Source organism: Alosa sapidissima, chromosome 8, assembly GCF_018492685.1.
Source record: "Alosa sapidissima isolate fAloSap1 chromosome 8, fAloSap1.pri, whole genome shotgun sequence".
NCBI lineage: Eukaryota > Metazoa > Chordata > Actinopteri > Clupeiformes > Clupeidae > Alosa > Alosa sapidissima.
In genome coordinates, this window is record NC_055964.1 from 22,074,392 (window position 1) to 22,101,299 (window position 26,908).

The 26,908-nt window shown below is 42.8% G+C and overlaps 1 protein-coding gene across 10 annotated transcripts in view; it reads right to left on the bottom strand.

The window, feature by feature from the left end:
* Positions 1 to 26,908, bottom strand: part of kcnt1b (potassium sodium-activated channel subfamily T member 1b) — a 50,949-nt gene that overhangs the window by 6,718 nt on the left and 17,323 nt on the right. For 6 of the 10 annotated variants that reach the window (XM_042100810.1, XM_042100806.1, XM_042100805.1 and 3 more), the window contains 26 exons: positions 26,024 to 26,103; positions 21,736 to 21,838; positions 21,360 to 21,410; positions 21,185 to 21,233; positions 20,394 to 20,453; positions 20,023 to 20,097; positions 19,051 to 19,134; positions 18,075 to 18,169; positions 15,397 to 15,577; positions 14,984 to 15,148; positions 14,272 to 14,408; positions 13,841 to 13,904; positions 13,632 to 13,740; positions 13,408 to 13,516; positions 11,105 to 11,281; positions 10,111 to 10,346; positions 8,962 to 9,175; positions 5,661 to 5,766; positions 4,926 to 5,098; positions 4,270 to 4,341; positions 3,826 to 3,960; positions 3,354 to 3,465; positions 2,747 to 2,848; positions 2,518 to 2,601; positions 2,287 to 2,415; positions 818 to 1,115 (listed from right to left, as the gene is read on the bottom strand). In XM_042100810.1, the coding sequence (XP_041956744.1) occupies positions 818 to 1,115; positions 2,287 to 2,415; positions 2,518 to 2,601; positions 2,747 to 2,848; positions 3,354 to 3,465; positions 3,826 to 3,960; positions 4,270 to 4,341; positions 4,926 to 5,098; positions 5,661 to 5,766; positions 8,962 to 9,175; positions 10,111 to 10,346; positions 11,105 to 11,281; positions 13,408 to 13,516; positions 13,632 to 13,740; positions 13,841 to 13,904; positions 14,272 to 14,408; positions 14,984 to 15,148; positions 15,397 to 15,577; positions 18,075 to 18,169; positions 19,051 to 19,134; positions 20,023 to 20,097; positions 20,394 to 20,453; positions 21,185 to 21,233; positions 21,360 to 21,410; positions 21,736 to 21,838; positions 26,024 to 26,103 (3,200 nt within the window). The remainder of the gene's footprint in view (positions 1 to 817; positions 1,116 to 2,286; positions 2,416 to 2,517; positions 2,602 to 2,746; positions 2,849 to 3,353; positions 3,466 to 3,825; positions 3,961 to 4,269; positions 4,342 to 4,925; positions 5,099 to 5,660; positions 5,767 to 8,961; positions 9,176 to 10,110; positions 10,347 to 11,104; positions 11,282 to 13,407; positions 13,517 to 13,631; positions 13,741 to 13,840; positions 13,905 to 14,271; positions 14,409 to 14,983; positions 15,149 to 15,396; positions 15,578 to 18,074; positions 18,170 to 19,050; positions 19,135 to 20,022; positions 20,098 to 20,393; positions 20,454 to 21,184; positions 21,234 to 21,359; positions 21,411 to 21,735; positions 21,839 to 26,023; positions 26,104 to 26,908) is intronic. The other 4 variants (XM_042100811.1, XM_042100807.1, XM_042100804.1 and 1 more) reach the window with 1 other exon arrangement.

The following is a 26,908-nucleotide window of genomic DNA, read 5'->3' on the forward strand; positions in this document are numbered from 1 at the left end:
CATGGCGTAAAATATAAACATGAAAAGAATCAGAAATGTGAAAAGAGCGTGCCAAGAGAGAGGGGCATAGTGCAAAATGCACAGTGAAATAGATCATATGCATGGATGGACAGCACACGCTGAAGAGGGAAGCACTGGTTTAGAAAAGGTCTAATATGGTTTAGAGTACAGTACATCTCTGCTGCATATGACTAATGTCATGGGCAACCAACTGTACGTCATTTATTCATGATTCATATGTAATAGACAGTAGTATCGGTACTCCTTTAGTGGGAAATATGATAGTGGATCAATGTGTTTAATATGAAGAACTAAGGGTAATCTGAAAGTTATTCAAATCTATTAACAGAGTACAGTATTAAAATGATGAAGCAGAACACTTATCCTCTCTTCAGTATATTTTGTTGAACCAAAATGATTACATGGAGCAAACTTTTAAAGTAAAAAATGGAATAAATGATCAATCTGACTATCTGCCAGTCTATTCTGACCTCTAATCACACACAGACATGGAAAGGTGTGAGATGTCACAAAAAGTGAAGTCAAGATGTAATGTGATGTAATGATGAGTGATGGGACAATGTTAAAAGATGGAGAGGCCTTATTGCATTGCATCTACTATTACATGTTCTAAAAATACCACAGTGAAATAAGTTATATGTATAACTGAACAAGTTAATACTGCCTAACCTGGTTTATTTCATGATTACAATTTAACATTCAATATGTAAGTGAATTGTAATATTTTATGACTAATTTTTTAAATTGTAATAATGAAATGAATCCTTCTGGTCCTGCATGCTCCTGGGGAGATTACCGTATCCGACGGTGGGCAGGCCCAGGTGCTTCATGCGGTTCTTGACCAGCTCGGACAGCTCCTGCCTCTCGGAGCGGCGGTACATGTTGAGGCGCTGCTGGCTGATGCGCTCGGCGCGGCTCGGGGGTTTGGCGCTCTTGCGGCTCAGCCGCCGCGCCCACTGCATGCTCTTCTTGCGCAGCAGCGGGTGGTCCGACTGGTCGCTGCCCATCGAGTAGCGGTGCGACGGCTTCTCCTTCCAGGACTCGCGGCGGTCCCGCGACTCCTCACACTCCTCCATGTTCATGGACACTTGGGACTGCGAAGGGAAGCGTGGTGGGCACTGAGATTAGATTTGTTTAGTTTGAAACATTGTACTTGGGCTGGGCTCCAAGAAATACTTCTTGAAGGGAACGTTTCGTTCTCAACAGATCTTTATCAGGCAAATAAGAACTTCTGTTGAAGATCTGTTGAGATCAAAACGTTGCCTTTTTAGAATAAATAAAGTATTTCTTGTAGACCATATACAGTATGCAGACCATCTCCTTCTCTCTCTCTGACACATTTTGTCTGGCACCTGTTAAAACATATTTTGGATCCACAAATAGTTTGAAACATTCACAAATTAAATAGCAATGTGTGAAGCAATAATGTGTTTGTGTGCTAACCACCTAGCTTCAGACGGTATTCTCTCATAATACCACTTCTTTTTTTTTTTATCTCAAGAGGTGCTTTCTCGCATACATGCAAGTCAAGAGAGTACCATTATGGACATAATAGTGCATTCAAAACAACTCAAATTCTACACATAGTCCTTTTAATCATTCCTCAGCCTTAAAGGCTAACAAGGCTGGTGCTTATAACCAGTTTCAATACAGGTGAGAGCCATAGAACCCCCCAGGATGGATTACCATTGTGTTACAGGTCAACCCAGGCCAAAGCCGTCACCCATTTACAGCTGGGTGGATTGAGACCATGCAAGTACACTGCCTTGTCCAAAAAAGGTGACCACATGCGACCACTTAGCTACATGCTCTGTCAGGTATGAAGAGACCTGAGAGAATATCACAGCGCAGTTAAACTATTACCAGAGCTATTAGCGTAGGACCATTATCATGTGTAACATTGTGTTCTCAGACCGTGAGCATACAGTAGCACAGCACATTTCAGTAAACACAGACCGGTGATGTATCGATGTGCCAGCGTGTGGCTATTTCAACCCTGAAAAAATAACAACCAATTTCATAGCAATGAAAGGAAATTATTATATAACTAGATTTGCTGTGAATACAAAGCATTTTCAGAGGAAATGAATGTGCTGCTCGAACACATAATCATAAGGAATTGGCTACAAATGTCCTCTATCAAACCACAGAATAAGACCCCTTCACAGTGAGATACAGTAGCCTGAGCCTAAAATACCATAATAACTCACTAGCGACATGAGAGAACCAAAATGAGGGTGTTGTTTATGAAGGGCCCTTCCGTACCTCTGAGGAGGAAAACATGTGGCACTCGGTGCGGTAAATCCCAATAGGAATCTCTGCACTGGTGGAGCACAGCTTCTGGAACAATCTCCCATAGGTCCGGATCCAAAGGTCTTCCTCTGTCACCTTCATCTAAAAAACACACACACACACACACACACACACACACACACTTCAGGAAACCTTAACACTGTGCATGAGATAGAGAGGCTCAAGTCATTCTGCTGCTCTTACCATACAGAGGTATCCAGAGCCTGGCGTTGTGTCCAGCCCTAAGAGAAGTCTGGCGATGGTGATCATGTAGTCTTTCACAAAGGACTGCGCAGAAATAGCAGGACGGAGGGAGTTAGAGAGATAACACATTACAGGCAGTGCTCAGCAGACAGAACGGGATGCCAGCACATCAGCAACACATCACTGGATCTACAGTAAACTGGCACTCCACTGTAATTCTCTCACTAACCTGGTAAAGGAGTGTGTCCAACATGCTGATACTGAACACCCTTCCTGCAGCAAATGGCAGACGAAACATGAAGGCCAGGTTTGATCCTTTATCACGCTCTATCTGTAGAAATAAAATAAAAAATTACAAGCCAGTTATATGATCAGCATTCCATGTAATATTCAGATGATTTCTTTCCACTTAAAGGAACCATATGTAAGAAATGTATTTCATTTAATCATAAAATGGCTCTGATATGTCACTAGACATTAAGAAATCATGTTCATTTCAAATACTCAGTAGTCTGGTCAGGATATTTGTCATTTAAAAAGTGAAGTTGCAGCCCTCAACTGATGTTGATGTTGTGTTTTGTCATGTCATGTTGTGTTTTGGCCAGATGCGCCACCCTCCACCTATCTACTAATCACAAAGTTAGTAGTGTTTCGGCATCCAGGTTGGCAACCTCGAGTCAGGGGGGAGGGGGAGGGGATACAACGCTCTACAGTAATTTGAAAGTGATTGTAGTTCCAGTTTTGGCCACAATCTTACATATGGTTCCTTTAAATGCAGCTGCAACAGCTGAATACTTGACTAAACATGTGTGTTGTGGTCAGTGTCCATCTTTTACCTTCTCTAGTTTGGAGAGGGCGAGCGAGTAACAGTCTTTGGCTCTGAACTGCATGAATCTCATGTTGGACGGATGGGTGAGCTCAGTGATAATACTGAGACTAGGAAACAACCTGAGGTTTCAAAAGAAAAGAGAGAAAGAAATTATTATATAGGAAGAGCAGGAGAGAGAGAGAGAGAGAGAGAGGGGAGAGAGAGGAGAGAGAAAGATTGATGGAGAGACAAAGAGAGAGGGACACAAGCAGAGAATGGGGATAAACACAGCTTACTTCACTGTAAGAATGATCACTGATTACAATGGCCAGTTCCCTCATGTGCCTGAAACATGGCAATTACAATTACAGATTGGTAGAGAACAGCATAGAGAACTTACACAGGGAAAACGGTTACCTTTCCTGAACATGGGTCTGTAAGAGAGCAGTCTTAGGATGTAGTATGACTAGAGTTGGGTGAACCGTCTACAGTTGCTCTACCTGAACATGGTCTGCACATTGACAATAGTCTTGGCGTCGGCCATGTAGTCCTCCTCTGCACTCATGGTGCTCTCCTTGTCCACCACCACCAGGTTATCAGCGTAGATGATCCCACACTGGAGCAGGTTATCCAGGCTGCCAATGACAGCACACGCTAATCAATCATTCATATTCAGAGCTCAATAAAGCAACGTGTGCTGTCAACGGGGAGTAACGCTTCAATCAATGATACAGCATCTGCAAAGCATCAGCTGCTACCACTATTGTCATTTTCAGTAGTAGGCCTACAGTATGCAATTACAGCTCATTACAACTCATTACAACAAATGCTTCAACTTAAGTTTCAAAAAAATTGTGATATGCTATTAACTGACAACAATACTAGTCATAAAAGTACAAATAACTGTGCTAATGTTTCTCAAGGCGACTAAGACTCAGACCTACTTGTCAATATTTCCAACCATGAAGTATACCATAGGAAAGCAACAGATGGCTTCCAGGAAGTGATTATCAGGCCTGCAGGGGAACATAAGGAAGTTAAGATTTCAGTACATTCACCATGTTTATGGAGCATTGCCAAACTCCTTATTTACATATTTGTCTGACTAATTAACTGCCCATTTTCTGCTCCTTCTCAGAAGTAGGCTGGCTCTGATTGAATATGCAGCTGAACTATGTATATTAAAGGGCATTATTAAAAGTATATAAATCCTTACTATTTTAAGAGTTATAATCTGTGGATAGACAAACTTCACTGGGTATAATAGTCCTCATACAGGAGGCAATACGACCTTCAGCATACACTCAAGAACAAAACATTATGATGACTGAACTGATGAAGTAGACTCAAACAGCTAAGAGTAGGCTAAAAACATTTCAAACAATTAATGCTGAAATTACCAGGTCCAAAACTCTGCAGTAACCCTAAACATCTCAAACAATTGGTCTCACACAAAAGCATTAAGGAGACTAAATTAGGCTGACCATTAAAAAAGTGAAAACAGTTTTCTTTTCTCATAACCAACCCCTCAAGAGTTGTTAGAGCTTAGTTTTTAAAAAAACCCTGTATCTGCTGGTGAGGGAGCGTTGGCTTCTCTTACGCATTGTCCAGGAGCAGCACGATGGGGTTGAGCTCTTTCTTTGGCCGGTAATAAGCCCTCAGCGGGACTAAGAAGTTGTACAGGCCGTTCCCTGCCGTCTCGGCGGACACAATTATGAGCTTGTTCTTAAAGCCATACGCTTTGGCGTCTTCAAAGCTGTTGTGCTTGCAACCCTGTCGAAAGGGACAGTGACTCCATGTTACAGCACAGAATACACACCGACAGCTATATAAAAAACTGATACTTTTTTATACTTTTTTACTTGGTTTAGAATCAAGGGTCATTATGTCTGTACAGCATAAGGACTGGGGGTTAGGCTGGCTGTGACAGTCAAAATTCAGGAAAAGCCAGGAAAATTATTTTAATGGTACTCATAGGGCTCATTTAAATGTAGTCATCACTCCTGCATAATAAAAAAGTCAATTCCTCAGAGACAGCGATATAATTGCAGTCTGTTTTGTTCACTAAAATAACAAATTATAATGGCCCACTTTAACACTTTTTTCAGTCCACTGTGCTGTGTGGAAAGTAGGTTAGCTGTGCACACAGAACCGAACAGAAATGACTGTATGCAGGGGCTGCTCCTCACCCCCCCCCCCCTTATTTTTTGTAAAAATTCTAATTTCTAATTGTATCTCCTCCTTCTCGAGCACACTCTGTTACAGTCTGTCCTTACAAAACCCAAGGCTGCTTTTTTCCTCATGCTAATTGGGAAGGATGTGGTGGGCGGCTCACCTTGTCAAGTCGCAAGCAACAGAATGGAGCCTTTTGATGTAGGAGGTGGCAGAGGGTTGGCGAGCTCCCAATGTACGGCGAATTGGGTGGATATCCTTTCACATATCTGAAATGCAGATGAATAAAACGTTGAAACCAGAGAGGGAGCACAGATGCATTTTGTCTGCTTCCTTCTTGACAGTAGACAGTATACATTCCACTGCATCACATTCAACGACTTCATCCACGCTTCTCAAGCAGAGCCGAATTGCCCTACTGGCAGGACTGCAATGTTAATGTTTCACCACAGGTAGGCGCTGTGGACCCACGTTAGCAGAAGATGGTGTGTGTGTTCGCCACACTGCATTAGTCGTCTCCCAGTGGGGCACATTAGAAGAGGCATTTTGGGAGGGAGAAGCACAAATCGGAGGCTCATTAAGGAAGCCTGTCCCTAGAAAACCGTCGTCAGCCATTCTGTGGGAAGTCCCAAAGATGTCTCAGATGAGGAGGTGGACACTAGGGACTTTCTTGGTCAGAGAATGGAGTTTTACAGCCATTTAACGCACAAACAAAAACAAAAACAAAAACAAAACAAATTCTGCAAGCCCGGCTGCTGATGCAGCGTCTGTCATCGCTGTGTGTGTACTGGCCACTTCCTGTCACCTTGTTGTGTCTCCTGTCCCTTGCAGATCTTCGAGGCAGAGCTGCCACTACGTATTGCAGTCAAAAGAAAATGCCCCCCAGATCCTCTGATTTGATGTGACACTATGTGACCTTTTCTCTCCAATTGTCCCTCTGCCTCTCCTGCCATCTGGCAGGCTGGTTATAGCTGGATGCGTGGAGCTTTCTGGGACAGTCTTTCTGGGAGCAACAAGCCTGTCAAGTCTGCTCTGCTCTTAACAATGTTGGTATTGGGTCACGATAACATACAGTATATTTCAATCAGAGGACACACAGATCTGAAACATGAAATTCTCAAAAGTGCAACCTTGTTGTGTTGAAGGTGTTTGCAGTTGCTGAATGTGTTGATTTATTCAGAGCAAATAAATAGGCAGCTTGGCAGATGGGGTCCTTTTGTGTTGATGGTCTTTGTATAGGAATACAATACTGTATCTGAGCTGTCAAAAAGCAGCAGTCAAGGTCTGCCTATGTGGTGTTAGACTGGGTGATTGATGTTGCACTCTTCACCAAGGATGAGGAGGAGCAGTACTGTCTTAATGGTGTTGCCAAACAACCTCATTTATCTGTTTTGTCAAGGCAACTACAGCAGGAAAGGGCTTCAGATAATGAGCCATTAAGGCTGCATACTACACTCTACTGCAGCTCTCACAGTTACTTTATGGTCTCTCCAGTGGTCGACAAACACAGGGATTCTAGAATTTGACGAGAGAAAAAAAAAATCCCAATTCCAATATATTTTAATCCAATTAAATGAAATCTAAAGTCACCCATGACGTAAATTCACCTACAGAGACTGTGTGCCTGCTGGTGTGAGACAAGGGAGAGACTTGCCATAATCATTAGCCTTTGTTTAAAAAAACACTTAGATGCAGGACTGGCTGGTCACATCGAGATACAAGATGTTTTGATGACTGCTTAACCTTAGTGTCAACCCCCTAGAAAGCAATCCTCTCATTTTAGCAGATGCTGGTTTTGCTATGACTCATCTGAATTGACAATGTTGAGAGGTGGACAATGTGAGTTCATCGCTAGGCTACTGTCATGTCTTCTCTGACTACAGCCCTGCACTTTGCTGATGTGGTCAGAGTTATTGGAGAAGTAGGAGAGGCTGCTGTGTCCCTTCTATCGGTATGGCGTCAGATGTGGGATTTGTTGTCAGGCTGTCGGCCTGCGGAGTTTGAGACCCCTCAGGATGGCTTTAAGGTGAGACGTGAGGGGTCAATAGGTCAGCCTGCACTGGGAGCAGTACACTCTTAAAACGAATGTGTTGTCCCTATCTGGACACAGAGATGTGTTAAAAAACAACGCAAGTTGTGTTGTTTTCAATACATTTGTTTTAAGAGTGTAGGATATAAAATATGCATGAGGGATACCACAGGGTGTTGAAGACTTTCAGTGTGCTTCCTGAAGGAGAAGATAGTCTGACCAACCATCATTATTAGTCACACTAACAAGTCCTGGTAATTAACACCGTTAGAGTGCATGACTCAGGCTGTGATTGGCGAATATTCGCTTGCTTCGCTACAGAGACAACCAGCAACCTTGAGAAGAACCAGTGGAAGGGTGAATCAAACCACAAATCATGTGGCTGCAGCTAATTAGCTACAGGGTTCAAGACCTCAACATCCAGCACAGATACAGAAGCTCACCAAACCACTGTAATCAGAGACTTTCTAATGAGGAGACACAGCACTCAAAAAATCCTCCATAGAAATGTTACATTGAGCCAATCATGTGCTGTGTTGTGAATACATTGAGCCAATAATGTGGTGTGTTGTGAAGACAACGTGCCAATCGTGTTGTGATCTCGCCGCTGGAGCAAGATTGGTGTCGTGAAGCCTTGCGCACACGCATTTCTGCCAAAACGGATGCCCGATGAGTGCCCAAAAAGCGTTGCAATATGGCTTCCGAGTGGAGGGACTTGCCTAAAAGGACTTTGCTGTAATTGCCAAACGAACCACCACAAGTTTCTCAAAGTGACAGATTCTCTGCTAAACATGGGGTGCTGCTGGAATATCACAGAGTAGATGGCTGTACTGCACTGAAGTTGACAGAGGAAACTTACTCCTGGCACTGCAGTATAAACAAGAAGAAGAGCTACATCAACTATTCCCAGAAAACATTCCACTGAATCTGGCAAGCCTTCTCGAGGCTTTTAATATAATTAGCACACAGACAATGATAGAGAAACAATGACAGCCCCAGGCTTAATGTAAGGGAAATCTCAGTGCCTGAACTTGCAAAGCCATTAGTCACCATATATTTAACTATTTTCAAATCTTAAATAGGCCAACCTGAATTCCAGCACAGTGCTGAGAACTTTAGGCCCTGACAGTCTGCCTGTTAGATGACATCCTAGTGTTTCACATTTATTCAGTAATTTAGCAGGGTAAAAGTGATGAGTGCAGAAATGATGATATAAGGGGCAACTTTTTGAGCCATGTTACCAGGCAATCACATCAGCCATTCTTTATGTTCTGGCTGGAGGATCACAACAAGTTGCCTGCTGGTTGTTTACGCTCTCCAGAAAGAAATTGCAGCCTAATATCAAAGGGAATGTGTCAAAACAGCACTGGTCAGTAAGTTGCCCCGTGTATCATCCATCACCTTTAGACATGTTATAGTGAGTGTGGTGACTCACTCTGCACTGGGCAGGCCCTCCTCGTCTGGTTGGGGCGTCTCGTCCTCCAGCGGATCGGTGAGGAGGTCACAGGGCAGGATGGCCGTGGAGTCGGCGATCTCCAGCACCGGGGCGATGCTTGGCCGCCGGCTGCCCGCGCCATTCTCCGTGGGCACGCCCAGCTTGTTGCTGTCCTCCGGGGGCACGGGGTTCTGCAGGTCTATGGCAACCGTCCCTGCAGCAGCAGTGAGAGGTGGGCGAGAGCGTGAAACACAGGGAGATGTGACTCTTGTCGCTCAGCCAACGTTTCGAGCCAGGAAGCTTAATCACATTAACAGGGCTGAAAGGATTTGTTCACACTCCCGCAGCATATTTTATTGTGTTCATTACGTCTTGGCTTAATAAACCAATCAGCAAGAGTTACGCAAGCTTCTGAGTTCTACTACTTGCACTGTTCAGCTGGCCCTGCAGGACTGTGAACATCATCCATCACAGACTCCACCACCAGACTGCAGGAGTCAGTCAGATGCAGCACTAAAGACAAGAGGTGAAGGCACCTACACTTCAACTGGAAAAGCATGCAAAGGCCTTAAAGTGACACAATGTAGAAATTACCCTTTTCATCTCTTCTATATGCTGGGTACCCATTTACAGGGCTTAAAATAAGAAAAATGTTAATGCCTGCAATAGCAGGAATTGCAGTCACACGTTGGCAATGTCAGAGACTCCATTCTCCTGAGTCGGTGTGGCGTCAAAATGAGGTTGAAGCCATTATTTTAAGGTAATAGAAATACACTGTTTTGCTTTAAATACAGACATGCAGTGACCATTTTGTTATTTTTCCATTTCTAAATGCCTGGAAAATATGTGGAGTTGTTGGTCATGTATAATTTAAATGAAAAACAACAAACAACTTACCAATGTTTTTGTGTATGAATTTATTATAATGAAAGCGGGATGACAACTTTAGCCACTGAAATATTTATGTGGTAGAGATGGCAAAACATAAACAAACCATTTGTGGATATCATTATTACCAATCTGAATGCCCTAATCTTAGAAAGAAAAAGAACAATGACTCTAGGTGGCACTTACTACCGCCTCTGTCTCTGTCAAACACACACACACACACACACACACACACACACACACACACACACACACACTCACCCATGCTGGCGATGATGCTCTGAACGGGCAGGCGGGAGGGGGCGTCGTACAGCCCCACGGACGCCAGGCCCTTGTTGTGCTTCTCTTCCTGTTTGAAGATGAAGGCGGAGTTCTCCTCCTTGGTGATGTTAATGTAGTAACAGGTGTCGGTGGCAGCCATGATGTGGCGCGGGCCCGGGTTCAGCAGGATGCTTTTGTTCTCCTCTCGTTTGACGCCGATCAGACACACACCGTACCTGGAGGAAACGCACCCACATCACTTACTTCTGGAGTATTAAAACAACCCACTCAGGAGCTGAATGGTGCCAGTGTATGGGTAGTTCCACAGTCAAAGTGAGCGCTCGAGATTATCCATACTGTATATATATTTGTACTTTAATATATGTGATTATGTTGGATTCTATAATTGTATGTGCATTGTTAATGACTAGAATTAGAAACACATTGATAATTGGAAAAACATAACATAGGATAACATAACATAACATAAATAATGATATTTCAAAAAAGTTTATTTTCACATGACTGTGAAACTACCCCTATACTAACAGATTAGCATGACTATGTAAATGTAAATGGTAAAATAGCTGAAATATTACAAGAGAAGGGGAAAATAATATTCATGAAACATAATATGTCTCTGTGAACATTAACATTAATGGGTTATTAAACCCTGGGATATTAAGTCATGAAACAGGACGTTGTATGAAAATGCTGCCAGCATAGCCTCTAGAAGAACTTACACCCTGATGCAAATGAACTGAAACAAGTTAGCAGCCATCTGAAAACGGAGAAATCACTGATCTCCATTCCTTTCTCCTTTCAGTCCCTATTAAAGTGTCTCACTTGTTTGGTGAGGGTTGAGTTTGCACAAGACATCATCTCTGGGTGTTGTTTTCCTTCTTAAGACCACCACAGTTTCCTTTGCATTTCAGAGAAATTGAACCTTATGTCTTGCACTTTGTTTCAAGTAACTTGCATATTTCCTGCTTACTTTTTGTGGGCATGAAACGACGCGTAAGTGAAGCTCTTGCTGTCATACTCCCCGAAGAACTTGCTGTCGCACAGACGGATGTGGTAGACCTCGTTGCCCGAGCAACGGCCGTATGTCCTCTGCCACTGCTCTGGAGAGAGCTGGCCCTCCCTGCAAGCAGAAGGATCAAGACCTGACCTGAGAAGAAAACCAGAGCTTGAGAGACAACGACAGGCCACCTACAGTAGCTTACACGAGGAAACATCTGAAGGGTCCATACACATGCTTCCTTGTGTAGTTTTAAGGAAGTCAAACTGGTATTTACTTCAGAAATACTTTGCCATTACACAGAAAATAGGCAATAAACTGTGGTTTACTATGCTGGCCATTTCCCTTTTTATCATTTGGCTGGCTGGAGCTTTTATCTAAAGTACAAATTAGGCAGAGTACCAGTGAAGTAGAGTAGAAAAAAAGCAAACCGCTCCATTAGAAGGAAACCATATGCAAAGTGGCAAGTTTAAAAATGAGAAGTCTAGTGTTTATGACTTGTGATTGAAGCCCGATAGATGTGTGGCTGACTGTGGAATAGTTTTACAGTTTATATATATTATACTTTTCAGTGTCTGCAAAGGACTCATCAGAATTCATCACTAACCAGAGTTCTTCTGGCTTCAGTTTCAAAACCTTTAGAGCATCGAGGAGAGGATTCTAGATTAAGACTTCATAGCACACTGTGATGGCAGTCCCAGACAATTTCATTCAGTCACAGACCATAATGACTATGTCCAAAGTTGAAGCATTACCTTGGACGAGCCCCAAGACGAAGACTGGCAACTGCTTTGTGGATGAGTATTAGGGGCATCAGTGAACACGATATGGCCAGTGACAGGGAGCCAGAGCAGGGAGGTGAGAAATGGTATTAGCGGGGTTTCTGCCTATCTGATTGCAAGGGCAGCGAGCTGCCACATTCATAGTCACCTGAGGAGATTTGACCCAACACGTCTACAGGTTGGGTTTCACTCGCTCACTCTCTATGCTCAAATAACAAATAACTTGGATCAGATAACAAAAACAAAAGCACTAAAGTATAAAATAATATAACATATAATAAAATAGTATAAAATAATCTAAATAAAATAATAGGAAAATAAATGTCATAAACTGGTGTTGTTCAGCTGTGTCGTTCTAAAACATGCATTTGGCCCGTGTTCATTCTCAGTTGGCCACACCTTGTTCTGATCCGGTGGCAACAGGGGCAGAAACCGCCGCTCTGTCTCCCACCTTTGATTGCTGCCAATTACATTCGCATGAGTGCACAGCACAGCACCGCTGCACAAACATGAAATCGGTGTTCAAGCGGTGACAAACAAGACATCGTTTCAGCCGTCAACCAAGGCAACCTAAGACTGAAGAATTAAGACTTACATAATCACAAACTGACCTACAAGTAAAGATGAGTTCCCAGCACCACTGTGTCCAATAGTATTTAAGACATAATTTAGAACAACATCAGTTTTGCGATGCTGTTCACGGTTCGCTAATGCAAGCAGAGCTTTTTTCCTCCGGAGAGGTAAATTTAGTATCAGATTGGATGCGCTGGGGAGAGGTGCACAGCTCTGTAAATCCACTGGCTTTGATAACTCCCCTGGAGATCCAGACAGCAGCACACAGAGCTGTCGGGACATCAGTCACTCACACATCAACACTCTCCCCTCGCCTCACCTCCATCCAGTCCCTTTGCAATAAAAGTTGAGAGCAATACATTAGTCCTATAGGAGGTGTACATTTATGATTACAGTGCATATGGAAAGTATTCACAGCGCTTCACTTTTCCACATTTCGCTATATTACAGGCTTATTCCAAAATAGAGTAAATTATTTTTCCTCTTAAAATTCTACACATACAGTAATACATACATAAGTGCTGTGAATACTTTCTGTATGCAATGCATGTATGTTTGTGTATGAGTGTGTTCAATGCAGAATTCTATTTTTTTTGTCATTCCTTAGCGTCAGAAATAATCAATATCCCCACCAGATACAGAAGAGGTGTGCCGCTGCAATCTAGAGCACTCACACAGACAAAGCCTAAACCTTTCAAGTGGAACAAAGAGCACTTTGGATAAAAGCTTCTGCCAATTGAATACATTTAAATGTAAACTGAAATAAATGAGATACTAACTAATCGTGACACTTGCATAATAAGAGGCATCATTAAAGATGAACTTTGATCATAAATACCTATAATTCTATTCATAAATTCATAATAGATTCTAGTTGGGTCTTTTTTTATGTTGACCTGTGTATGGCTGATGACTACTTACTGTCCCCGCGATGTGTGAACAAGGAGGGTCACCAGGGTGGATGTGGCCGGACACACACAGTTCAGGGCCAGCATGGCGTATCTGAACTCCTCTTCACACACCACGTGATCTAACACAGACAAATACAAACACATACACACACACACACACACACACACCACATGACTACATCACCTGTTTAAAGGGTATTATTATTATGCAGTGGCTGGAATCAGATGACTAACCAGCAAATTTCACATGGAATTTGTTCTCTGGTTTGAGGATCTGCACAAACAGTGGACAGTTGGGGGCGAAGTCCTTCACAGCCCAGGCCCTCAGGATGGTCTGGTGATCCTGGGGTGATCAATCACACCATGTCCTTAATAAACCACAGCCTTCATACAGCTCAGGGGATAATGGTTAGTTGGGCGTTATTGATTTTAATAATACGTACGGCGGCCGTGCGATCCACTTCATTCCTGCTGCTGAGAATAAAGCATGCCTCCGCATCATCCATCCTGCAGGATGACAGCGAGAGAGCGTCAGAGAGAGAGAGCACTAAAAGTTATATTCTTAGACATATCCATTCATCAGTTTTTACTTAAAAAATTGAGGTTTCTAAGTTAGCATGTTTTTGTCTGTGCTTGTGTGTGTGCGTGTGTGTGTGTGTGTGTGTGTGTGTGTGGTGTGTGTCTAGCAAAAGAAATTACCCAGTTAAAAACCCAGTGAGTGATGGCCTTATAGTGTAATCCCCGTTTGAAGTCTGTTCTGTGTATTATTACCGCTTAAAAAAGCATTCAGTGAACGTCACATCAGCTCAGCAGTTTCCTGCATCAAAGTTAGTGAGTCATGAACAGCACAACACGAATGACATGAATGACTTGCTTGGCTCTCATCAGGTCCTGGTCTTTGAGTGCGGAGCCCTGGAGATAGATGACCCGCTGGGACCAGAGGGGGATCTGCAGCACGCGCCGCACCTGGATGTCCATCTCCGTGGGACACAGGATGACCACGTAGTAATCCTGCAGGAGAAAAGTGCTATTAAAGGGCCGCTGCTGCCTCAAGAGCTACTGTAGAGATGCCGTCTGGCAACCAGAAGTGTCCTTGAGCAAGACATTGAACCCTGAACTGTTCCTGTGCACGTTGGCGCATTGAATGGCAGCCTACACCATAGATGTATGAGCCTGAGTGTGTGTGTGTGTGTGTGTGTGTGTGTGTGTGTGTGTGTGTGTGTGTGTGTGTGTGTGTGTGTGTGTGTGTGTGTGTGTGTGTGTGTGTGTGTGTGTGTGTGAGAGAGAGAGAGATCTATATAAAGGCAGTCCGTTTGCCATTGAATATGGCTGCTACAAGCGTTTTTACAAGGCTGGAGGGCTTTACATGTGAAAGTCCAAATATATCAGATGCATGACCTCAAGTGTGAGTAATTCAACTTAATAATGCCATTATCAAAATAAGAACTTCGTTTTTTCCTCCGGATGGTATAATCTCTACAGGTGAACAAGAAGTTCCAAAAAAGTGGGAAAAGAAAGACAATAAAACCTTTTTTCTCCTGCCTCAACAAAGTTTAGTGATGCCAACTTAGTATACTACTGCGCACCTGCAGTCTGGGATGGGCGTAGAACTCATTGAGGAAGTCCATGAGGAGGTCGATCTTGAGCGAGCTGACACACAGCACCACGTGCTTCTCAGTCTGGGCTCGATGCCTGCTGTAGTTTCCCCCTGACTTCTGACGCTCCATCCACAGATAGGCAAGCTCCTCAAACTGAGACAAGCGCAAAACATACAGTACGTACATACATAGGTGGTTACAATATCAACAATTATGTCAGACACAAAAAGTAACTGATGAATGTGAATCATAGTCTTAAAGCTGGAAGAATTGATTCCTTTTGGTGATGTTTTAAAACGGGAAGATTCTCACAGTTATGCCATGTGTTATGAAAGAAAACCTTACAAAATAGTGAGGTCTGTCCCTATGGTCAGTCAGTGCGTTTCGGAGGGTAGTGTTACCTGTAAGGGAAGGACCACCAGCGCAACACAGATCATGATGACCACGAGCAGCTGGGAAGGCCAGATGCGAGGGGTGACGTCCCCGAAGCCCACCGTGGAGAAGGTGACGATGCAGAAGTACACCGAGTCAAACAAGGACAGGTTCTTCCCTGCTCTTTCCAGGTGCTGTATTCCACAGGCACTAGGAATGACAACAGTGGAAGACTGGCGCATGAGTATGGACCCTTTCAACAAGGTAAACAAAAACAATGCTTGAACGTTCTATTTGGGCCCCAATCTACTTCCTCTGCATTGTGGAATGTTAAAAAGGAAGTCATGTGGGGCCAAATATGATGCTGATAATGGAACTCTCTTGAAAGGGTCTATACAGCAACGTGGGAAACTAACGTATCGGAACCCCCCCTATTACCACCAGTCCCGTGTTTCTGTCCTCCTACGTGTATGTGTCACTTACTATTTATTTCTATACAAACCAAGACGGCGGATTCCTAAGGAAACGCAAGCACCCACACCATAAGTGTATCTAAATTAGCTATGTACTAAAAATTACATTTTACCGTGACTCGAAGAGCTGTAAACAGTCTTGTAAGATGCGTGTACAAATCCGCTTGGAGCTCCAGTGGAATTTTGAAGTAGCGACGAGAATTCTCAGTCTAACCGTTCATGTGCTGTTGAAAGGGTGGAAGTAGACGACCCACCAGGCCAGCACTAACCTCCGTGCGGTAAACAAAATCGGATATTTCAGGCAGTAAAAGCCCCGGTAAGAACCAAACCAGATTTTGTTCAAATCTACACACCTATGGCTACTGAAAAATGTTATTTTGAAGTATAAAAAATCGAACGAAATGGGTGATAATTAGAGGTGTTACGATATCTACCAGCCACTGACAGATGTACATATTCAAGTTCACCAGCCGCAGCTCAATAATATATCATTATTTTTGTGTTTGATTTTTGTGTCACTTTCATATTTTACAAGTATCTGACACGTATCTAGTGTTTGTGCATCATATACTGTCCTGGTACATAGGGATCAGTTGGATGGTATGATCAAAGAATGGCTCGATCAGCTTTCATGCGCTTGCAGTACTGTACTCCATATATAAGATGAAAGCACTCTCTCTCTCTCTTATCTCTCTCTCTCTCTCTCTCTCTCTCTCTCTCTAATGTTGAATTCTGTTTCTAGAGTGAAACCAAGCAGTGTCCTACATTTATCTTTTTCCTACTATTTACTGCAAGCCCACATCTTGGGATTTGAAAACAACTTTCTCTATGTACCATGCTAGCTTTAGTAGGCACACCCATAATAAACTATTTACAGCTATTTGTCATGGTGATATGGGACGTGCAACAAGGGCACTGCTCTCATTATGAAAGTTCTCTGTTTGATATTTGAATCATCAGGCTTGTAAAAATAAACTAACTACAGTGTGTTAATACAGTAAATAACAACTAAAGTGAGCTGAAATTCTCTTTGTTGTTGACCAATTTATTCTCTAAGAAACTCATTTCAACCATTTTATCACTCAACACTCATGATCATTTTACAATGCCAATTGTAGTAAAAGTAAAAAAGGTTAAAATATCAAATCAAGTCCTAATAGCACAGCAACACATTACATTTATATAGCGCTTTTCAATGAATTCAAAGCACTTTCCAATGAAGGGGGGGAACCTTACTAACCACCACCAATAGACTAATATTCAAATAGACTTAGACTACTCAACTATTATCTTCTGGGTGAAGTGAAAGTGAAGCTTTGCCATTTTATTCTATGCATCTGCTTTCAGTTTCTGCATAGTTGTGCAGATATTCCTTATCACTGAACTGAATTCAGCCGACTGCCTCGCTTTATCGCCATAAAAAAAAGCTGCCATGGCTACAAAAGGTATTAAGGTTGCCATGGTAACAGCAGCTAAATTAGACACATGGCTAATTTGCCATGTAATATCCAACAATGGCATGGGGCCGGTGCAATTATACTTCCTTAGGGCTTGATCAACAGCTTAGTTTTGCTTAAATTGCAACAGTCTGACCAATATCATTACTACAATCACAAAGAGCTGAGGAAAGGCTAGAGAAGCTAGATAATTCAGGAGTCTTGAGGCATCTGACAAAACCAGTTGGAGTTCCGCTAACAGGGAAGCCGCACAGTGAACTGACAACCTGAGGCATCAAGCTGCCTTACAGTGTACGTCCTTTTTAGTGAGAGATGCATGCAGAGAATATTGATGGCCTACCTGCAGTCTAGAATGCCATAGAATTGCTAATGGAATAACTAGCTTGTTCAGACAACACTATGACAAAATGTAAATTACAGTCAAGAATGCTTTAGTCATTTTAGAGCTGGCTGATTCACCGTATGATGACTGTTATGCAGGGCACAGATACACTATGATGGTGAGATAAGCAAACAGGACACTTGAAATACTCTTAACACTGATTGGATGAAGGTGTGCGGCCATATAGCCAATATCAAGTGTTTCAGTGGTAGCTCTTTCATCTGCCCTTTGACAAAGAACAATGGCCAATGCCCTGACACCAAATCAGATTTGCTAAAACCTAATTGATTGATGTCCCCTCTGTTCACTGCTTCTCAAAGGACTGACAGGATTTGCATGCCGATGTAATGCAATTTGAGGGCTGACTGCGGAGGCGGAGGCTGGTGGCTACTCACCCGGTGAAGACCAGGCAGAGCAGGGTGCAGATGAGGATGAGCACCTGGTTGAACATGGCAGAGTGGGTCCGCTGTATGGCACGGTGGAGGTCATTCTGGTGGTGCAGGGGGTGGGGTGGGGTGGGGGGGGGACAAGGACGAAGCCATGTTTAATTACAGGGTCTCTCTTGATTCCATGTGCCAGTGATCTATACACTATCTTACTGCGTGTAAGACATGGCTAAGAATACAGGTAAGACTTGTATGGAGGTTAAGCTCTCCTTTTCCTGATGCAATGAAGGGGCAGCCGTGGCCTATTGGTTAGCGCTTCGGACTTGTAACCGGAGGGTTGCTAGTTCAAACCCCGACCAGTAGGAACGGCTGCAGTGCCCTTGAGCAAGGCACCTAACCCCTCACTGCTCCCCAAGCGCCACTGTAGCAGGCAGCTCACTGCCTCGGGATTAATGTGTGCTTCACCTCACTGTGTGTTCCCTGTGTGCCGAGTGTGTTTCACTAATTCACGGATTGGGATAAATGCAGAGACCAAATTGGATCAAAAAAGTATATATACTTATACTTACATGCCATATGCTTTTGCAACAAAGAATCGGTTTGGGTTGGACTTGTAATAGATATACAGGGGGCTTGCTGATTATAATATGATTTGTGATATGTTTAGAAAATGAAATATCTGCCTGCTATTTAATTTTTGGTCTTTAAATTGGCTTTTGTTATTTACCCACACAGTCATCACGGATCATTACTGTCATGCCTTGCTAGGTTCTGACATCTAATGATTTGCTATTAGCTGGAACTAAATCTCATTGGCCCCTGCAGCGCTTTCCTGCCAAGTCGTATGCGACCCTTCACCTAAGAGGCTGCCTTATCAGCAAAACAAACAGGAGGTTTTCCAACAACAATCTGCCGCAAGTGACTTTCATTCATATGATGTGATCCTGATTAAAAAACAAAAGGTCATTGCCATAAAAGCACTTACGATCATGTTCTCCAAAGCGCACTTGGCCAGCCAGCAGTTGAGGAACACAGGGACAAATATATTTCTCAATGGCGGCCAGAAGATCTGTAGACCAATAACAATATATTTTAATAACACAATCACACAAAACGGCATTGTTTTGTCAGATGAGCAACAGACATATAAAACATAATTGAGCTCCATTTTGCCTTTGGGAACCGTCCCAGAGATTTGATCCTTCAAAAACTAAATCATTAACCTGCTGAATCCATTATCCTAGTGTCCTTTCCACTACAACTGTCTCTAGACTCATTCATCACACCTGAATCTGACCACAATCTATCATGACCGACAGGGACGCACGCTAGGACACACTGCACTACAGAGAGTTGGAGAGGATTTTAAGGGCACAATTCTCAGTTAAGGAGCTTTGGGTAAACAGCATAAGATGGTGATGTACATAATATAAGAGACGATAAATAAATAGCCATCTTGGTCAAGCTCTAACATTACAAAGACATAATTTTGTCTTTCACTTGATGACAATAGCAACAACAAACACAGTTGCAAGAATATACAGTAACCTGCATCTGATCTACATATTCATCATTCCTCGTCACAGTGTTTTATAAAGCAGTTTTATCATGCGTAAAGCCGCTAATTACAAACTGTCAAATTGAAGGGCTTCAGACCCATAAATAGGAGCAATGGAGTATTACATTGAAATCATACATTTTTACTGATAGACCTCTAACAGGCTAACTAACAGGCAGGCTACACCAGGCATGGAGCATATGCTGCAACATTTAGCTTCCACTATAATCAATGGAACTGGCTACACCAGATGTGATAGTGGCGTGTATTTTTGAAAACCAATCTTCTAAAACTAAGTTCTGCGCATGGAGCGTTTCAACTGCGCACCCCATGTAGCCCGGCTGTATTGCAACAAAAGCTGTCTCTGTTTTGAGGTGTGAATCTGTCTTGCAAACTTACTGTTATTATAAATGGCACTGTGTTCATCATTTCCAACATGAAGGAGATCTGGAACATCTGCTCCCAGATGTTTCCCTTTGAGACACAGATAAAGACTGAGTATCACCAATGAGTGACAGGGAGGTAAGAATGAACACAGCTGCCATAATAACTCTTTCAATGTTACACAGAGCTGTAAATGATCATTTTCAGTGATAATACATCAGTTATGTGACAATGTTTTTTTTTTAAACAAAGGTTAACAAGTTAATGCTTAGCACTAAACAATCATAATATGTTGACTTTTTTAATTAACTTAATCCATCTGGGATTTTGTTTCATTAAAATTATAATTAAGGCATTAAGAAACGGTTAAAGGAGATGGGTCTCACCTTGTAACTTAGATATGTGAGGAGCATTGCCTCTAGGAAACTAATTAAGGCCACTGTCACCTACACCAGGAGAGGGAGAAAGGGATAGATGGAGGGGGAGAGAGAGAGGGAAAGAGAAACGATTGAACGGGAGGTTAAGGAATTACTCCCCTGGGGCTAATGACATCTACAGTTGCAATAAGAGTGGATTTGGACTCAGTCAGACAAAGATCAATGAGACTGTATGAGGAGGGGTAAGACTAACACACACACGCACACACGCACACACACACACACGCACACGCACACACACACACACGCATGCACGCGCACACACACACACACACACACACAGGAATTTCTACCAGCATACTACTTCTACTTAATGGCCTGTAGCATCTCCACCAGATTGAGAGAGGGCAGGAAAGTTGGACTAATTAAGAGCTTCAATAATGGAATCCCTGCTTTCTTGTGTCATTCATTGCCAGGCCATACATCAGGGACAGTTTTAAGGCTCGCTGTCACAGAGGCCTGGGGAAATGGACTTGACCAGTCAACAATAACAGTAATGGGGAATTAAAAGCAGACAGGTAATTGGTTTTCAGCACCCATTCAATCTCTAAGGCACTGATGTATGGTGATAATAAAGTGTGGGTTTCCCCCAACCCACAAAGGAATAACCTTCTGGAGATTCGGGCAGGAATTAAACACCTCAGTGTAATTATTGTGCTAAAGTGAGGTGCACGTTGCCAATTTTCAGTCCGTGCTGTCAAGTTCATTACTGTGGCATTTAATTGCAACAGTCCTCTTACCTGAATAGCCCAGACAGGTGTTCTTCTGTTTACCCAGATAATTAATGTCCTTCCCATGAGAAACAACAAAACAAAAACAAGACAAAAGACAAAGACTAGCCTTAGTTTACAGGTATATTAGGAGGTGTATTTCTATCAAGCAGAGAGAACAGGGAGGCCCACTTCTGGGACTTACCAGTTGATATCTGAAGGATCAGCGGTTATGTTGTACGTGTGCGTGCTGTTGCTGCTCGGACAAAAATAATTACAGTTAAAATGAGGGCAAACCAACACATTATAATATAAAAAAAAAGCTTCTTAATCTAACTGAGGGTTGCCTTGGTAACTTTACAGTGGCACAGTTTTGATGTGACTTGCTTTTTAGTGTGATAATGAACCATAATCACTGCATGGCTCTCATCACACTCTATGGCTGTCACAACAAAATGTACATAATTACTATCATTTTATTAGGAACCCCCTCCCCAGAATATTAATACCATCTGTGTCCCAGGGACACCCTGACTATGGTGTAGCATATTCTAAGGATATGGAGATGTCTTGGGCAGTACCTTGCACGTGTGACCTCAGTGGGATCGTCCAGAGACACCCTCACTATGTACAGAAGGCATGTCAGCAGCTTCAAGGACAGGTTCAAAAGCCGTATTCTCAGGCCTGGAACATGGAAGAGAGCAGACAAAGGGGTTTCATCCATTCCTTTGGGATTCCTTTCAAAAGGTCAACATGACTGAACAGCCAAGAGATCTTCCATGCAGGTTCACTTGCAGGTTGATTTTCACATCTCTAAAGCCTGTGTTATACTGTTACAGAATTTCAGACACCTTGACACTTTTTTAAAGTACTTTGACAATAAAAAAGTAAATTGATGCGATGAGCATGTGGTTCTTTAAGGAATACATCCTTCTTCGAAAGGAATGACTTAAGTGCATTGTGTTGCTCAACTTTAAAAAAAAAAGTCCAACTCCTCCAAAGTTGACGCCAACGCCGATTCAAACAACCGCTCTTCGTTCGCCATAGCCACCTTCCTTGTTGTTCACCATCGCAGGACTGTCGTTATCCTGTTAAGCCCGCCTTAAGACTCTCTAACAAAATAGAGCGCTGTGATTGGATGAAGTCCACGGCGTCAGCCAATAGAAATCCCTATGGTTTGATACTAGACGTACAGGCTGAGCAAATTAATTTGCCGCCGCTAGGGTGCGTCTAGATTTCTAGGCTAAATTAAAATAAGAGAAAACGGAAACCAAATTGAATTAAATTATACCCCATGTATGTCTTATTCAATTAAATTATGCCTAAAAAGGGTGTATGAATCAAAATGAAGCAAAACCTACAGGACGTCATGAAACACTGACCCAAAACACCCAACCAGGTGCCCAGAGTTTAAAAAGCCACGGGGGGTGCTGTGGCGCAACTGCCCACATCCAAGTGCCCATGGGGACCCAGAGTTGAGTTTGACCCGGGTCACTTCCCGATCCCACCCCATCTCTCTCTCCCACTCGCCTCCTGTCACTCTTCACTGTCCTCTCTTAATAAAGCCAGAAGTCCAAAAATATAAATGAAATTATTTGTCTGGCTGTTTAAAAGCCACAAGTCTACAGGAGCCATCACTTTTAGAATTTACACACGCCAGCACCAAGACCAAGAAGAATCGATCTAAGGGGCTCGAGGGAACATAGGGATATTGAAGCTTTAAAATGACATTTGGAGCCAGACTATGAAGCACATCTAAGGTGATCATATTGATGAAGTTAAGCAATGCAATGATGATTTAGGCACGTAAACAGGACAGTAGTCATGATGTAAGGTCACAAAAGCATGACTAATATCTTTCTTCCCTATAGTGTGCCACTGACTGTGTGTGACTTCTGACAAGTATATAGCGTACAATTGAATACAGGCATAACCATACATCATACACTGTATGGTACGCATACAACTATAAATAAACAAGAATTCACAAAATGGTTCACACAAATGGTCTATACACCCCATAGTGTTTTCTCCGCATTTCTTGAGAAAACTGATTTCTGAAGGAAAAAAGCCTGAAGGATGGTGTGCCATTTTCAGAACATAAAAATGTTTACGTGGAGCATTCTCTGGCTCAGTGCTGATGTTACTCAAAAGGAGGGAGGGGCGGGGTGGTGTGGGGCGTTTAAAGTAGTTTAAAACACACACTTACTATTTTCAGCTTAGATTCGATAAAAATAAAAACAGGCAAATGTGCTATTATGACTCAAAAGTCTTTTGAGTTTTTGTCTGCACCCCATAAAAGAGGTCTCCATTGTTTCCTATGACAACCAGCCATTTTCTGCTTGGAATATATTCCACTTTAGATCTATTTTTAAAGGTGGCGAGAGCAAAACCAGTCATTACAGTACCATATTATCTGTGTAGCAAATGGCAGAGGCTTTGACAAGCTATGGTGCTGTGGAGGTCGAGGATGAACAACACAGGCAATTTTCTGAGTGTCTGAGCTATTAGCATTAGCTTTGGAAGTAATGCATTCACCAAGGACCAACATATCTGACTACGTTGGATATTGAGGATGACTGAAATGCATGCTGTTCAGGTGACAATGTGCATCAATAGTGGCTCATGCAAATAAGACACCTTCTCTCCGTTCCTAAATCATCACTGTAATCCATCCGTATATGATGGATATTGTTATATCTGAGCACCTGAGTCTCACACAAGCTTCCCTACGACACCTGCAACGGGATGACAAATTAGTGACTTGAGAAAATGTAAGTAAGCAAATAATTGTGTCAGCTGTGTACCAGATGTGGCGGTGGAAACCTTGAAACCAGGACAGGAAGACAGGGTCTGCTTCGCACAACATTGTAAAGCGCATGAAGGATGGATTCAATATTTGGTGGTGGTATGGTGGTGACATTGTCCTTTTGCCTTTTTGTATAATGTATATAATATATAATGTTTATGTCTATAAAACATGTACAGCATGTGTGGCTTTTCCCTTCTTGGATAAATGTAGTTGAACTCTCACAAACAAACAAAAAAGTAAGCCCATTATAATGTTAAGTAAAAGAGTTCTTTGATGGATGGAGCTTGTGTTTGAGACCATCAGTCAGAGACTGACGTCAATAAACCCACGCTGAGCCCTGGCCAAACCCCACAGCACTTCTGGACTTGGTATTATTAAGGCATTAGATCCTGACTGGTGCACAGAGAAAGAAGCCACCAGTCAAAGTTGTTTATATTTTTTTATTTTAGGAAGTAGTTCTATCTAATATTTCATATTTAATAGTTTACTTTCTTCTAGAATCCAAAAGAACAGCATATCCCTTTGTCTGCTACTGAAAGGCTCTACTTTGTTCCACAATAACTATGAGCCATCGGCCAACAGCTGTGAAAGCAATCCACTCTAGCTGGAAGAAACACCTCCTCCTGCTCCTGCCTCCTCAGCTTATCCATTCACTTCATTCATATCAATCTCCTCCAATCATCATTTACTGTACATGAAACAGCTGGGGTGCCCATATAAACACCACAGAACTAATCAGTTAATCACACAGGTTTTAAGACTTTTGGATTATATTTTATGTAATTAAAATGAGTAACTGCACATTAAATTCCTTCATGGAATTGCTGACAGTTTCAATACACTCTCAATACTTTATACACACTCACACAAACTCTCAAAGTACTCCCTACACAATAGGATACAATATCATTTGTGGCTGGCCATTTAGTAAATTTGATAAGCATCCACAGATTAGATCAAGCATCCATAGATTCTGTCTACAAGTTCCCTTGCTTTCTGTGTTCACACCAAACACCCCCCCCCCCCCCCCCCACTTACACCTTTTATGACTACCTCACTATCTGGCTGGCCCTCCCCACCCCTTTGGAGCCACGGTTCTGCTGATGATATCTGTTAAAAGGGAGCATTTCCTTGCCTTAGTGCTCTATAAGGTTCAGGCTCTGAGCTCTGTAAAGCACCTTGAGACAATTTTCAATTGTTTCATGTAAATACAATTTAATTGAATAAAGTGCATCTCTCTCTGCAAGTGCCAGAGATCTAATGGGTTTTTCTGAGCACAGCTGGAGCTCCTCTCACTCATCACCAGGGTGACTGCACACCCCTTCAGCACCACGGACAGCGGCCTTGACTAAGTAATACAGATGGACCTGAGGGAGCTGGGGCAGGCAATCACTGAGTCGTTATGCCGCCCAGGCCACGGCCCTCCCTCCCTCCCCCTCCACTCACTGCTGTTGGGAAGAGAGCGCCATTAGGATATGGGAGCCACGCTATCAGCTGGGGCCCAATGGGCAGTTATTGCACTTCAACTATTTCCTGTCAACCAGGGCGTTTAAGAGCACCAGGGCTTTTAAGGGTGAAGCACAGATGGCACAGAGCCCATAACTGGCCGCGGCGTGTCTGCTACCACACTTTCACCATTGACTCATTACTGGGTGGACCTGACAGGGGGCAGGAGCAAAGACCTGGGGGCCACACATAAATTATACATCTTACTGCAATTCACACTTTCAGTCCCTTCTGACAGCTCTTATTTTCTCCCCAGCACCCTCTAGCCTCTGACCCAAACGCCTTTATTGGACCATGGCTCTGGGGTAATAAGTAGACTTAGAAACACAGTGCGTTTATGGAGTTTGTTAGTTTCATTTATAAACTTAATTTTACTTCTGTAGTCTGTCAAATGTTTTGTCAGCATTACATACTGTTTTTGTAACTCTGCTGCACTCACAGAGTTGCCTAGCAAACGCCCATAACAACACAGATAGTAGCCCACATAATCATTTGCTTGGTCATTTAAGTTGTTTGTCAGAATTATTGGCTCATTGCTCAATTTTACTTACTTGACCTTTGGTTTTTGATGAAAAATAACTTCAGCCTTTCCTTAAAGGTGTTTTCATTTACATAAAATTCCACCTGAACCCTGTAAAAAAAAAAAAAACCATCACAAAACAGCATAATCTTCTCAGTATATTATCATCACAATATGAAAAAAAACAAACCACTAGAATATGGGAGCATCATGCTGCTTTAATAACACCAAGATTCAAGTCTGTTATTTACACACAGTGATGCTGGTCAAATGACTGTGCTTCTGCACAGTGGCACCTAGCTCTGTTCCCCAGAGTATGGCAGAAAGACAGCACAAACATCAGCACAGTTACAACATATGGACAAAATTAAATGAGTTATCAGGGTTTGTGTGTGTATGTGTGTGTGTGTGCCCCTAGGGTGCTTCTCAGTCCAGCACCTGGAGATGAACACAGTCTAATTTATCCCCTCAGGTGAAGTGATGCAAGGATCCCTTAAAAGAGTTCTAGTGCAAGCAGTGTCACCCCAGTCATATGCAGGTCAAAGGTCACGGTCCTCTACTGCCCACTCTTTTTCTGTCTCTCTCCACTGTCAAATCTAAACAACTGCAAAAGCACTTATAAAAAAATATAAGTGTATGTTTCTATATATTGGTCTCAAGGGTAGTACTGAGATTTTCTGGGTTGGGTTTGCTGGGGGGTGAAGTGTCCATTTGAGGTCTCTTGTGTGTCCATCTAGTGACAGGCAGGCTTCCCCTTACCTGCCAGAGGGTAGGAGCAGAGGGAGACAGAGAGGGAGCGGGCTGGATGAAATGGCTTCTCATTATCAGGCATGCACGCTTGATGGAATACTGAGTGTGTTTGTGGCTGCTGCTTTTGTGAAGATGACTCTCAATTTTCTCTCTCAGTGAGTGTGTG